Genomic DNA, 14849 nt, shown 5'->3' with positions numbered 1-14849 from the left:
TGGTTTTCAGCATCACAATGTATAACCAGCTAAATATAATGAACTGATAATATCATGATGCCTGAAATAAGAATAGAGCTATGTAGAGGCATTGGCTAGCTTCACAGTTTTTCCTGCATGGTTTTTGCATGGCACACACACATATCATGATTCACAATATAGTGCCAGGTCAAAAATTATGAAACTGATATCACGGTATGGACTTCAAACCGGTTTTGGACGATATATCAATAAATCATGCAGCCATAACAATAGCATACCCATTAAGCTGCCCTCTGTATTTGCACCTACTGGAAAGAGGCAGTCCCTATGTGGCCTTCACAATGTTTGGTGAGAAATTGCTGTTGAGTGAAAGAAAGATTGAATCCATTTGCCATTAAGTAGGGTCACTTACTTACAGTGGGTGGTGCTGTGGGTTAAACCACAGGGCCTAGGGCTTGCCGATCAGAAGGTTGATGGTTCGAATCCCCGTGATGGGGTGAGCTCCCGTTGCTTGCTCCCTGCTTCTGCCCACCTAGCAGTTCGAAAGCACGTCAAAGTGCAAGTAGATAAATAGGTACCGCTCCAGCGGGAAGGTAAACGGTGTTTCCGTGCGCTGCTCTGGTTCGCCAGAAGCGGCTTAGTCATGCTGGCCACATGACCCGGAAGCTGTCTGCGGACAAACGCCGGCTCCCTCAGCCATAAAGCGAGATGAGCGCCACAACCCCAGAGTCGTCCACGACTGGACCTAATGGTCAGGGGTCCTTTTACCTTTACCTTTATAGGGTTGCCATACAGTGGTACCTTGGTTCTTGAACTTAATCCATTCCGGAAGTCAGTTCGACTTGTGAAATGTTTGAAAATGAAGGCGCGTCTTCTGATTAGTGCAGGGCCCCCCAGAAACAATAGCTGACAGCTGCATCAGATGTTCAGCTTCCGAAAAATGTTCAAAAACTGGAACACTTCTGGGTTTTCGGTGTTTGAGAACCAAGGCGTTTGAGAACCAAGGTACCACTGTATTTCAAAAAGTAAAAACCAGGACATCACGAAAGTTGACTTGTCTAAGACCCAGGACAAATGCCACCCTTCAGAAATTCCCCTCAGATATCAATTCCCGGTAATGTCTGGGAAAATCCAGACATATAGCAACCCTACATTGAGCTTTTTTGGGGGTGGGGGGTTACATGTAATAGGGGAAGTGAAGGTTAAGGAATGAAGCAGTTCCTAAGAAGTCCCATGCAGGGTTTTTGGCTTATGTGGCCACAGTGTGTCAGGTAGTACTCAGCACAGCATGGAAAATTTAACTTCTGGTGTTTCTGCCTCTTTAAGTCCATCTTGAAGAAGACGGTGACGGTGACAGAAATGCCCTCGGCCATCTTCCATTATTCACAGGACCACCTCTCAGCCCAGGAGCCCAGTGCCAGGAAGCAGTCCGAGGCCATCTTAGAAGCTGCCAAGATGGACCTTTTAACCTTGATGAAGTTGGATGTGAGTCATGGGGAGGATCAAACTGGGTTTGCATAATTCCGCACTGTAATGAAAGGCAGTCCCGAGCGCAGCCATGGAGAAAATGTTGATCCAACCTCTGCTGCATGGGAAACGAGCTTTGTCAAAAAGTGGCTTTATTAATGATTTTAAAAGGGGTGGGGGATATATTTTCAACCTCCAAGAAATGTCGGATTTGCCATGCTTCATCCTTCAATCTCTTTTTGAAACTTTTAAGAAACAGGACCTGCAACAAAATGTTCATGGTTTCAGCTTTTTTGTGCTCTTTTCCAGTATACTCCATTCCTTCCCTTCCTCCAGCAACACACAGTCAGCATTCTATGCCACTGAGCATACTAGGTCCTCACTGACATGCTTTGAGTTGTTTCTTCTTCCCCTACCCAATGACTTTTTAAAATATCACCTGCAAACTCTGGGGTTTTCATCCAGGCCTGCTGATACCTCAGTCTCTGCACAATGTGGGTTTTTTTTTTTTTTGCCTACGTAAGAATAGTCATCCAGAGAGGGAGTTTGCACTGGTCTTCTGCTGGTGGATTGGGACCCACTAGTGGGTCATGGCCTGATCCAATGTGTGGGTCACAACAGGAGGGCAATGTATGGTGGAATCTGAGCATGGCTGTGTGTGCCATCAGTGAGGAGAATGGAGCGGGGCCTTCGTGCCCAGTGTTGCATCACTCCCTGTCACTATCTGAGCCAGCACCCAGAACTTACTCAATTTCCTATGGCTTTTAATGCCACTGTCTGCAACAAACCCAGATTAAAATTTAGTGCCTAGGAATGTTGAATGTGGGTGTTCCCCCCCCCTTATATATGACAAATAGATTATTTTAATCCAAGTCCACACACCACAGTGAGCAACCAGGAAATCTTGGGAACTTTACGAGCCAGGATGTTGTGACCTCTCCACATCACGTCTGATTTGCCAGCTTTCAATTTGACTCTGTGTGTCTCTTTTCTCACCCACCTAGGACCCCTGCCTTTTGCATGGGAAAGTGACCCTGCATCAGGTTACCGCTGGGACAGTGGTGTCGAGGCAAGGTGACCAGGTGAGTCCCTGCATGCCACTTTCCTATGTGAGTCAAAACGGGGCTTGTGGGGAGCTTCACCTTCTCTGATCTCTTGGGTTCATTTTGAGCTGCCACTGTGCAGCCACATGAAGCTCCATTCAACCAGATCACGTTGCTGCCCCATCTTGCTTGGTATTTGCTACTCTGACTTGTGGCCGCTCTCCAGGGTCTTGGGAAGGGAAAGGAATTTCCACCTGCTGCCTCCTGTTCCTTTTAATGGAGAGACGGTGGGAACTGGACCTTCTGTGTGGAAAGCAGATGCTCCACCACTCTGACCTTTTTCCAGAGTACATAAGAAGCTGCCTTATATAGGGTCAGACCATTAGTCCATCTAGCTCAGTGTTGTCTACACTGACCAGCAGCAGTTCTCCGTGGTTTGAGGCAGGGAGTCTTTTCCCAGGCCGACCTGGAGATGCTGGGGGTTGAACCTTGGAATATCTGTGTGTAAGGTAGATGCTATAGCACTCAGCTGTGGGCCTTGGCCTAAAGATAAAGTAAGAATTTAGTCCTCACAGTCCTGTATTTTACGTAGGAACCGCTTAAACTGGCTCATTTCGAGCCAAGAGCATTGGTCCATCTAGCTCAGTTTTGTTTATACTGACTGGCAGCAGCTCTCTACAGTTTGAGGCACTGAGTCTTTTCCCAGCTCTGTGTGGAAATATTGGGGGTTGAACCTGAGTCCTTCAGCATGCAAACCTTGCACTTCTTCATGGAGCTATGGCTCTTCAACTCTTAGAATAGATAGGGGGTAACCTTTAGCTCTCTAGGTGTTGCTGGACTGCAACTCCCACCATAAGCATAGTAACTCCCCCCCCCCCCATATAATCCACCTCTGGCTTTGACTTTGCAAACAAAGGAACAGGTGGTACCTGATACAGAGGAACAGACTCTGCTTCTGCCTTTGCAGGATGTCAACATCCGATTTGTGATCTCAGGAATGCTTCATGTCTATCAGCGGAAGATTGACTCAGAGGAGGAGACCTGCCTGTTCATCACCCACCCTGGGGAGCTGGTGGGGCAGCTGGCTGCCCTTACGGGAGAGCCCCTCATCTTCACCATCAAGGCCAATCGCGACTGCAGCTTCCTGGCCATCTCCAAGTCGCACTTCTACGAGTGAGGCCCCCCCCCATCTCCTTTGATGTGTTTGCAAGTATTGGTGGAGGAAACTAGGAATTCTAAGCCTTGGTTGAATGAATCATACCTCTAGGCCAGTGCCCTCTTGATGCTTAAGACTGCAACTCCCATCAGTCCCAGCCAGCATGAACAGGGTTGGGGATGATGGGAGCTGAGATTCCTGCAGCATCTTGAGGGTACTGCTTATGCACTTTCCAACCTTAAGGACTAGCACCTTGCTTTTATTTATTTAAATGCCAGGATGCCAGATTCTGTATGCAGTGCTGTTTTCCATATGTGTACAGAAGGACAATGCATTTCATATGGACCTGATTGGAGCTTTGCTTGGCTCCCCTTTATGTGTAGCTGCAGCCATTGCTCTGCCTCCAGAGCATTACCCTCCCAGAAAGCTTCCCCCTTCCCCCTTTCTTCTTTCTGCAGTTGAGGCAATGCCACGAAGGCTAAGTGCTGTGAGGGGTACTGGGAGGAAACAGTTCAAAGCCAGCCCTTGTCTCCAGCCCAGCTGTGGGACCAACTAAGGCAGCAGCCTGTTAGCAGTACTACGGCCCATCCCACCCTCTTGTCAGGGAGCTCTGCCACTGGGTGTGCCCCTGCCGTGGGATTTAAGTACCAGGCAGATGCCAGCTAATTACACCATTTCCCTGAATTCACAGCTGTGATGCAATAAATGCTGGGTAGCATAGGGCAGGGGGCTTTTGAATCCCCCCCTCCCAGCATCTAATTAAGCCATCACCAGGGGGTGTGGGAGCCACCAGGGAAGGCGGGAAGTTGTGAGATGTGTGGTGAGTTGCAAGCAAAAGGACCAGGAAACCTTGGATCATGCCTTCCCCAGAAATGACTGGCGGGAGCTTGGCCTTTTTATTTTTAAAATTCTTTTTATTAAACAATGAAAACAGGCAATATGCAGAACAGGAAAAGCAAACAAAACATTAACAGCATAATAATAATAAATTAAACAAAAAGAGCTTTTGATGACATTTTTGTTTTCTTTTTTTCCTGTTTCTTTCAATGTAAGTTGCATTTTTATACCTAATTTATAATTTAATAATTGCACCCATCTCATTTACTCCTGATTTTTTCATATTCATTGGAGACTGCTGCTCCTTTTTGTGCATTGAGGATCATGACCCCCCCCCACCCCGCATCCTTTTCCTCTCGTAATTTAAGCACTGAGAGTGGTGCACGCCCGAGTCTCTTAGTAGCCAGTGGCCATGAAAGGAAGCTGACTTGTATGGAATCAGAGCATTAGTCCATCTCTAGCTCAATATTATCTACCCTGACCAGTAGTGATAGCAGCTCTCCAGGGAAGTCTCTCCCAGTCCTGCCTGAAGATGCTGGGAATCAAACCTGGGAACTTCTGAATTCAAAGTGGACCCTCTGTCACTGAGCTGTGGCTCTTCCCATATCTCCTGTAGTGAAGGGTGCTTCAGCCTTGTTTTCTAGTATGTGCATGTTTACAATCTTAAAGGCCAGAACTCTTTTTGCTTTTCCAATTAATATAAATGGGTTGTAACAGAGTGAAATTTGAGACAAGCATACGTAAAAGGATAAAACAAGCCCCTGAGTATTTGACATGTTCGTTGGCTGGTTTCTCATTCCACTCTGTATGTTTGTCCTTAAAAAAACAAAAACAAAACTATTCTTGTTTTTAAAAATATTTTATTACTGCATCTGCCTTAAGGGCCCCATTCAGTTTGAAAAGCAGAGTAATAACAGGGAAATAAAAGGAAAATAAATGTAGCCCTTTCCAAATCGGTTCAGAATGCACTTGCCTCCCAAGTAATCCAGCAAACAGAAGTCAACGTGACTCTGCCAGAGTTTAATCTTTTTGAGGGGTAGGTGAATAGTGGAATCAAATTACCCAACAAAGCTAGCAGAAGAGTTTTGGACTGCGTTTTTGGACCTTCCTTCCTTCCTTCTCTTCCCTCCCTCCCTCCCTCCCTCCCTCCCTCCCTCCCTCCCTCCCTCCCTCCCTCCCTCCCTAGGCAAATGGTGCTGTTAGCCATCTCTGTGCCCTCTGAGGCCCAACACTCTTCCTAACTGCCAGACCTTGCCTTTCAGGATAATGCGGGAGCAACCCACCGTCGTGCTGGGCGTGGCTCATACAGTTGTGAAGCGGATGTCATCTTTTGTGAGGCAAATCGACTTTGCTCTGGATTGGATGGAAGTAGAAGCGGGACGGGCTGTTTATAGGTAGGGTGCATGCAAAATGAAAAGATTATGTACCCCTTTGCCCCCTCCCCCTGCAAAATTGAGGATGGGGGAACCTACCCAGTGGTCAAGCTTTTCGGTCCCTTGAAGGAGGCGATAGGGTAGATGTGGGGAAAAGCTGTGCAGAATAGGAGCATTTCCACATGAAAGTCTATAGAGAGGGGACTGCTATGAACACAAGCATGTATTGAAATACTTCCTTGCTTTAAAGCCTCTTGAGCAAATTTGCCTAGGGATATGCTGAATGCCAAAAGGTGCATTAGTTTGGGCTTATTTTTTGCTGCTCTTCTTGTTTTCAAGCCTTTTGCATTTTGTGCATTTAAGGAAATTGTAATACAAATTGTAAATTAAAATAAACTTGTGGGTGGAAAACAAGTCTGTTTGTAGGATTCTGCCTGGGTCTTTTCTCTGACATCCAGGTTTTCCATGTGCAGGGAGTTCAAATACTCCCATGTATGTTTTTAAACAAAAATAGGAGGAGGGAGAAAAGTGACACAGACACACAGTGGTCAAAAGCAGTACAGTCCCTGCAGGTTAGCTTCCTGTGACTTTTCTGGCCCGGTCTGCTGGACATTCCATAGACCTAGACTGCTCAGGGCCTGCCAGAAATCAGGCCAGAAATGGAGGTTGTGCTTTTAGGGTCTTTCCCTCCTGTAACTGGTGTGTCCTTTCACAGGCAAGGGGACAATTCAGATTGCACCTACATTGTGCTGAACGGGCGGCTCCGCTCTGTCATCAGGATGGATGATGGGAAGAAGCAGCTGACGGGGGAATATGGCCGCGGTGACCTGATTGGTGTGGTAAGTTCCTCCTGTCTTGTGAATTAGATTGGGACTGACACCTGTTTGAACCAAACCCATTTTCTGAGTTGTTGATGGCGCTGGAGGCAGCAGGTTGCAGTAGGAGCCTAAGCAGCCCTAAGGAATGAGTTGTTCAGGCTGAGGAACCTATCCAGCTTTATAGAGCTAAATGGAACCCTATTGGTTCCCTTTGGGCCACCTGACCAGCCCCCAACAATGATGGGGAACCTTTGGCCCGCCAGATATTGCTGGGCTACAGTGCTCATCATCCCTGACCATTGACCTTGGCTGAGCACAAATGGGTAGTTTTGCATCATATACAACTGGAACATTCAGTAATTTCCAGAACAAATGGGCAGCTGAGTAACCTGCCTTGAAAGGAGGCTGCTCATTGTATCACTGCATGGCTTGCTGTTCCGGGCTTTTCTTCTTCATTCAGGCATTTCCAGAACAGTGACATAAAGAAACCCAGTGCTTGCGCCAAGTAATAGCCTTCCTCTTTTGCGTTCTAGAGGTGAACCTCTTTGGGTTGTAAGAGTGAAGTCTCCATTTTGTTTGTAGGAACAATAGAAGCTGCCTTATATTGAGTCAGAGCATTGGCCCATCTTGCCCCGTAGTGCTGACTTCGCAATTGCTCTCCAGGGTTTCAGAGAGGATCTCTCCCATCACTACCTAGAGATGCTGGAGATTGAATCTGTGGCTTTCTGTATGGTTTTAAAACATTCTAATTTTATATTTTAAAATCATGCCTTTTATTGCCTGTGTTCTCAGATGTGCATTAGACTTCTAGAGATATATCCAATTAATGTTGCTTGGCTGTTGGAATCTACGATTAAACTTTGGGGTTGTTTTTTTAAAAAAGGCATGCTTCTTACATCTTAATAACCCCTTTTCAAAAATAACAAGCTCAAGCCTGACATTCTGGCTATAATATCTGTTCCAACAAGAGGTGTGCAATCTTTATAATGCGTCATGATCTTTTAAATGCCTCAACTCTGCTGGCAGCAGAATTAATTATGCACTGGAAGCAGGGATGGCGATTTTTCTTTTGCTTTAATGGGCTGCGGAATTTATTGTATACTGCTGTGGAATTTTGGTGTGTATGTGTGTAAAATGCATATAATTTCAAAGCGCAAACTACTCCTGTCCCTGACAGCAAACTTTGGAGGAAAACAAAAGGTTTGAAAGTCACTTCCAGTGCAGTATTCAGCCCAGGAGTTGGTGATAAACTGTCATAAAGATTAAATTAAATTAGCAAATACTGCATTGAGCCAGCTTGTGAGGCAGTGAATTTCATTTTACGCTTCAAGAGACAGAGGAGTATTATAGCCTGCTCTAAACATTCTGGTTAATTCAACTCATAAATATTAGCATGATGGGACAGCGCAGAGAGAGGAAGAACTGGCGGATCAGGCCATTCAAACTTGTTTTGGCCAGGATGCAAAGATCCACACTGGTAGGTCTACGCCCTGATGATGAGGTTCCTTAGCTCATCCAGCGGAGCTCCTTCCTCCCCCCCCCCCCCCGCCCCTGCCACTGAAGTGGGATTTAAGAATTAAATTTGAGTCAGCACAGTTTGGGTCTAAAGTAGTTCATTGGAGCCAGGCTGTGGAATGTTTTTGTTTTTGTTTTAATGGTTATATTAAAGCATGCAGCTCTCATCCGATTACTGTTTTTATATCATTTCTGAATGCACCTCTCTTGGGCCATATTCACACCATACATTTAAAGCGCTGTTATTTGTTCAGGGTGCTGAGAGTGTTAGGAGATTCCTATACCCCTCACAGAGTTATAATTCCAAGAGTTCTCAGGAAAGAGGGATTGACATTTAAAACAACTTTGGGAATTGTCCTCTCTCTGGCTTCTGGTATAGCAGATACAAGATGATCAAATTAGCTGCAGCTTAGAACTATGACATCCTAACAGAAATGCAAATGTACAAAGTATAAAACATTTGATGAGCTTGTATCTTATAAACTGATACAAAAGTTGGATCAACCATACTTTGGTTATTACAGCAATCACTGTAGCAGCTCTCACCCTGAGGGTTAGTCAAAGCATCACAAAATCTAGATAAAGCTAAAAGCAGAAGGCGTGGATATGCTTTTCTATATCTGTTAGCTAATTATCTTTAAAAAAATTGTCAAATCTTTTTCACTATTCAAGAAGCAGGGAGGGCTATTAGCTGATTTAAAGACTTTGTAACTGATTGGTTTTATTTCTGTAGCCTAAATAAACTAGCATAAAGCCAGAACTTCAGTAGAGATGGTACTTTTGAGAAATTTGGGAGAACATTATGATAAGCACAAGCTACTTCTAATTTTAGGGATATTTTTATTTTATTTTAATCATTTTTTCCAGTAATGGCCAACAACTAATGTAGCCATCAGTATACAATAGGACTTTGCTAATGAAGAGTTGCCCATGCTGGTTAATCAGCTGATCCTTTAGCAGACTAGTTTTCTGATCTTAGCGCATATATATATATATATATATATAAAGTTTTTAAGGTGTACAGCCTTAATCTATGATTCCAATTCAGTCCATGATAAACTAATTCTGGTATTAATTCATTTTTCCCCTAATTTCTGATGAAATCCAAGCAGGACCAGTAGCTCAAACAGTCAAATTATCTTATTCATGAAAGGATGGGGAGATTAGCTCAACCCTCTGTGTGCCTATTTAAAAATATATATTTATCTTTCTGTTTTCGGCTTGGCACCCAAGAATGCTGAGCAATGAGCAGAGTTGATACTGTAGGCAGTTGCAAAAGTTGTTGCCCCTGCTATCCAAAGAACAGATTTGTTTTTAGGGTTTTTTATATTTTTTAAAAAATGCTTCCAAATTCATCCTCTTTGTCCATTGCCATCCTGATTTCAATGGAGAATCATAGAATTGTAAAGTTGGAAGGGATCCTGCATGTCATCTAGTCCAACCCCTTGCAATGCAGGGATCTCAACTAAAGCATCCATAGCAGATGACCATCAAACCTCTGCTTAAAAAACCTCCAAGGAAGGAGAAAGACAGGTGGGGAATTTCTGTGTTCCTTCAGATGTTGTTGGACTGCCAGCTCCCATCATCCCTGACCATCAGCTGTGCTGGGTGGGCAACAACATCTGATCTTGCAGCCCCTGTCACAATTCCACAGGTGTGCAAAATACTACTACTAGAGTGTTAGTGAGAGAATTGGTGTGGGCTGTGGCTGCTCAGAATATGGTTCTGTGCCGGGGTTTGTAATGCAGGAAAGTTGTGGGGGTCATTTTTGAGGGGGGAATGCCCATACAGCTGGAGGGCACCAGGTGGGTGAAGGCTGGATTAGGATTTTGAAATAGTGTATTTGTATAATAAATCAAATTAGTCTTCAGCTCCTCTTGCAACAGGGGAAACAGACCCAAATGGCAAGTGACGTCCATTCACTTAGCAGAATCCATTAGTTGCTAAGCGCTGGACTGGCTCAAGTGTTCTTTCTCTCTGTTCTTTCTGGGCTGCTACCGCTTCTCACGGGGCAGCCTGCCACCAGAAGCCAGGTCAGGTTCCGGCACTGGAAAATGTCAGCACTTGCCTCAGATGAAAAGAGTAGTAGGGCAAGAACTCAGGCCACAGAAGTAAAATAATACTGGATAGTGGTTCAAATGATACAAATGTTTCAAATAGTCTTTTCTACCAGTACACATTGACTTTGTAAGACTATCTGCTGAAGAATTTTCGAAACAGGGCCCTGTCCTGGTGTATATACTTCATATGACATATAAACTTAAATAAATCCATCTACAGAAGAGACTATTTGAAACTTTTGTATCATTTGAACCACTATCCAGTACTGTATTATTTTACTTCTGTGGCCTGAGTTCTTGCCCTTCTACTCTTTTTGTGTGGGTTTCAATAAAGAACTCCAACTTCTTTAGTTAGTTAGCACTTGCCTCAGGGCAGGGAGCAATGTCACCTCACTCAGCATGAGGTCTCATTAGATGATGACTCACTCTGTTCCTAGTTACAGGTGGGTAGCCGTGTTGGTCTGCCATAGTCAAAACAAAATAAAAAATAAAAAAATCCTTCCAGTAGCACCTTAGAGACCAACTAAGTTTGTTCTTGGTATGGGCTTTCATGTGCATGCACATACTTCAGATACACCTGTTCCTAGGTTTGAAAGTAACAAACAGGCAGTGGGAGCACCCCTTTTTTGTCAAAAGAAGGCATGGCCATACCTCTTCATTTCCTTAAAAAAACCTGCATCGATCCATTTGATCTAAATGTTGGCTTCTTGAAGACCTCTTGGAGAAAAGAGGCCTCCCCAAATGTGAGGTGAATTAGGCAGTTCTCCTGGCTCCTGTCAAACAGAGGCTCTTACCTGTTAGTAAGAAATAGATCTTTATTCAGGAACGTAATGGTGTAGGTTCAGCAGCAGACACAGCCACGATTCAGAAGCAGGGCAAGAAGCTCAGAACTGGACAAAAGTGACACAAAATGTCCCATCAAGTTCCTTCCCTCTTTCCACCAAGTTTTTAAAGACGAAAAGGTTCTCAGTAGTGAGACTCTCACCTTTCAGGAACGTTGTTCTTGCAAGTGTGTTCTCTGTCAGGGTGGATGAGTCTGCTCCCATCTGCAAAGTTGGTGTCAGGTTATTAGTGACAATGCTTCACACTTTGGTTCAGTCATAACCACCTTCTGTCCAGCCCACTTCCCCTATTGACTAATCAAAGCAGTCTCCAGCCCCCCCCGGGGGGGGCTAGTAATCGTGCTCCATCTTGTTTCTCCTAACTTCAGAACACACAGTTTCCTGTGGTTTCAGGCAGGTATCTTCAGCCTTCTCAGACCCAGGACGCACTGTTAACCCAGGAATGCATTTGGGGACCAATTTATTTATCTTTGACCACATATTTGCATGGTGGCAGTGCTCCTGTTTTGACCCAGCTTGGATCAGGCCACAGCCCCTAGTGCATCCTGAACAGTTGAAGACCTGTTTGTTAGGGCATTGCTTTCCAAACTTCTGATAGTTGAAGGATACTCACATGCATGAGGGGGGTTCTCCCATCTCAGTTCAGCTTCCAAGTCACACTTTGCTCTTACATTCGAGATGGTTTACCTGTAGAAATTGTGCATGGTATGTAGGAAGTGTACAGAGAAATTTCTCCCATAATGATAAAATGCACAGGAAACCATTTCTATACTGAGTCAGAACCATTGGTCCATCTAGCTCAATATTGTCTGCACTGACTGGCAGCAGCTCTCTGGAGTTTAGGGCAGAGAATCTCTTTCAGGCCTACCTGGAGATGCTGCTAGGGATTGAACCTGGTACCTTTTGCTTGCAAAGCAGGTGCTTTCCCCCTCAGCTATATCCCTACCCCATGAAAGAGTTACCGCATGAAATGTGATGAGAAGGATTCAGGACAGCCAAAAGAAGTGACATCTTCTTACAATGCAAAATAAACATATGGAGTTTGCTGCCCTCAGACCCGTGACCCGTGGCTTTGAAGCAGAGATTAGACAAAGGAGGAACAGTCCATCAGTGACTATTAATCACAATGGCTGTAGGTAGTATTCATGTCCAGAGGAGGCAGCCTAAACACCAGATGTGTTGGGGGAAGGGGCGACAGCAGGAGTGCATTGCAAGGGTGCTTCTGAGTTGGGTGGCTATTATAGGAATCAGGATGCTTACTGGATGGACCTTTTTGGTGTGAACCAGCAGGTCTCTTCTCGTATGAAACAGGAAGAACTCTACACTCAGAGGAGCCATCCTTGCATTTTTGTGTGAATCTAAAAGTTCTTTACTTATTTTTGTAAATTGCCTCCCAATTTTTGAAGGAGCAGTGACTCAGAGGGACTCAATAGGAAGTTTCCTCTAGGCCAGGGTTTTCTAAACTTGGGTCTCCAGCTGTTTTTGGACTACAGTTCCCTTCATCTCTGACCATTGGTCCTGCTAGCTAGGGATGGTGGGAGTTGTATTTAAAAAAACAGCTAGAGACCCAAGTTTGGGAAACCCTGCTCTAGGCAATTCTGCTGCATTTCAGGATGGGGAGCAATTCTTATACTTGATGTCATGACAGGGCTCAATTACCCATCTCCCTGCAGGGACTGATGGGAAAGAGGCAAGCACAGAGCAGTGAACTATGTCAGAAGACAGCAGGCAGACTACTCTTTTAGGAAAGAGGAGCATTGGTTTATTAAGAAATAATTACTTAAGTAAGTTTCCCCCCCCCCATACACTATTTGAATACTTTGTGCTTGGGAGGTAGGATAGGGCTGTGCATATTACTGAAATCAAATGAAACTTCACTTCCTGCTCTCTTATGGAATCAATCAAAGATGGGGCAAATGAAAACAGAGAACTGAACAAGTTCAAATAAAAGCAGAGGTTACCCCTGCTTTGTGCTATGTTTGGTTTGGCAGCGCTACGGCAGTTGCCGGTGCCATCTCAGCAGCAACTTTCTCTTCTCTCTATCTTAGGTTGAAGCCTTAACCCACCAGCCCAGGGCAACAACAGTACATGCAGTTCGTGATTCTGAGCTGGCCAAACTTCCAGAGGGAGCACTGACTTCGATCAAACGCAAATTCCCCCAGGTAAGCTAGTGGGCAAGATGGGGCTCTGTCATAGCACAAAACACTCATGTTCAAAAAGGTAACCACCATTTTGTCTTGTGGCCATGGCTTAGAGTAGCCTAGATTGCCCTTCTTGCCTTTAATGCCTTCCAACTTTTTTTTTTGCGCATTTATATCCCACCTTTCCTCCAAGGAGCTCAATGTGGCATACATAGTTCTCTTCCTCACCATTTTATCCTCACAACAACCCTGTGAGGTAGGTTGGGCTGAAAGGCAGTGACTGGCCCAATGTCATCCAGTGTGGCTGAGTGGGGATTTGAACCAGGGTCTCCCACCAGGTCCTAGTCCAGTGCTGTAACCACTAAACCACACTTGTACTCTGGTTATCAGTTGTTGGGGAACATAGTGGGAGAATGAGACTGCCCTTGTGTCCTGCTTGTGGGCTTCCTAGAGGAATCTGATTGGCCTCTGAAAGAACAGGATGCTGGACTGTGATGGGCCAGGGCTACTAATTAATGTATTTAAATGCATGCAGTTTGTGGAATCCAGCTTTTCTAAAGTAGAAGCGGAAGTATCTTCTGGACTATAATTTATTTATTTTTACCTTTGCATTACCCACAGTTTATTAGCCCCCTACTATCCCACCTGTTTTCCAAGGAACTCAGCATGCCATCTAATGATTCTTCACCCTCACTCCCCCCTTAACCCTCATGACAACCTTGTGAGGTAGGTTACATTGGGAAATAGTGACTGGCCCAAGATAATCATTCATTGAGGTTTATTAGGAGGCCAGTACCTGGTGTCACTTGGGAATTCTAAGAAGACCAAAAAACGTTCCGTTTTGAAATCAGTGCAGTTTTTGAGAGGTCCGGCCTGCCATGTTGATTCAAAATGGCACCCAGTTGTATCCAAATGTAGAAGAAAACCTCATCCTTGCTCTCAGGGGACCATCATTTGATTATGATACCTTAAGAAGCATCCAAATGTGTAACAAATGGAGAACTTTCCAAAACAAATTGCAGAATCAGGGATTTGAACCATTGTCTCCCTGGGCCTGGTTTGATGCTTGATATTGGAGTCAAATGTTTACATCCTTCTGGCAATGCACCTTTTTGTTCGGTTTATATTAAGGGTCTATTCCTTTGGCTTGCCTGTTCCTTTTAATTTTATTTCTAAAAGGTGACTCGGTAGAGGCACACTTGTGCTTTTCAAAAAAAGGAATCCAAGATTTTCCCCTTGGGTCTAGTATGCGCCTTGTGCTTTTAAATTGAAACGCAACTTACTGTGAAATTCAACAGCTGGGCTATCAAAAACCACCTGCTTGATGTGATGATGTGGGCCCAGCCAACCTTGCCAGGAATGCAAAAAAAACAACAACATTCCAGCTCAAGGTGGGTGGTCAGGCTCTAGATTCCTCCTCCTCCTCCTCCTCTGAATCCCGGCACAGTGTGTTACACAATTGTCAGACAGATTAAAACACATGTGCACATGTATCTAGTTCAGTATCATCTGTGCCAGAGTTGGTCCTCCAGATGATGTCTGATTCCAGGGCCACATTCACATGATACATTTCAAGCACTATGGTATCACTTTGAAGAGTCATGGCTTCTTCCAA

At 44.7% G+C, this 14849-nt stretch overlaps 1 protein-coding gene across 5 annotated transcripts in view; it reads left to right on the top strand.

Annotated features, from left to right (window-relative positions):
- PNPLA7 (patatin like phospholipase domain containing 7) overlaps positions 1-14849 on the top strand; it is a 99114-nt gene that overhangs the window by 19676 nt on the left and 64589 nt on the right. For all 5 annotated transcript variants that reach the window (XM_033137613.1, XM_033137612.1, XM_033137610.1 and 2 more), the window contains 6 exons: positions 1309-1467; positions 2454-2531; positions 3460-3665; positions 5748-5879; positions 6574-6697; positions 13142-13255. In XM_033137613.1, the coding sequence (XP_032993504.1) occupies positions 1309-1467; positions 2454-2531; positions 3460-3665; positions 5748-5879; positions 6574-6697; positions 13142-13255 (813 nt within the window). The remainder of the gene's footprint in view (positions 1-1308; positions 1468-2453; positions 2532-3459; positions 3666-5747; positions 5880-6573; positions 6698-13141; positions 13256-14849) is intronic.

This window comes from Lacerta agilis, chromosome Z (assembly GCF_009819535.1).
Source record: "Lacerta agilis isolate rLacAgi1 chromosome Z, rLacAgi1.pri, whole genome shotgun sequence".
NCBI lineage: Eukaryota > Metazoa > Chordata > Lepidosauria > Squamata > Lacertidae > Lacerta > Lacerta agilis.
The sequence above is the reverse complement of the archived record's forward strand: the minus strand, read 5'-3'. Positions and strand labels throughout refer to the sequence as shown.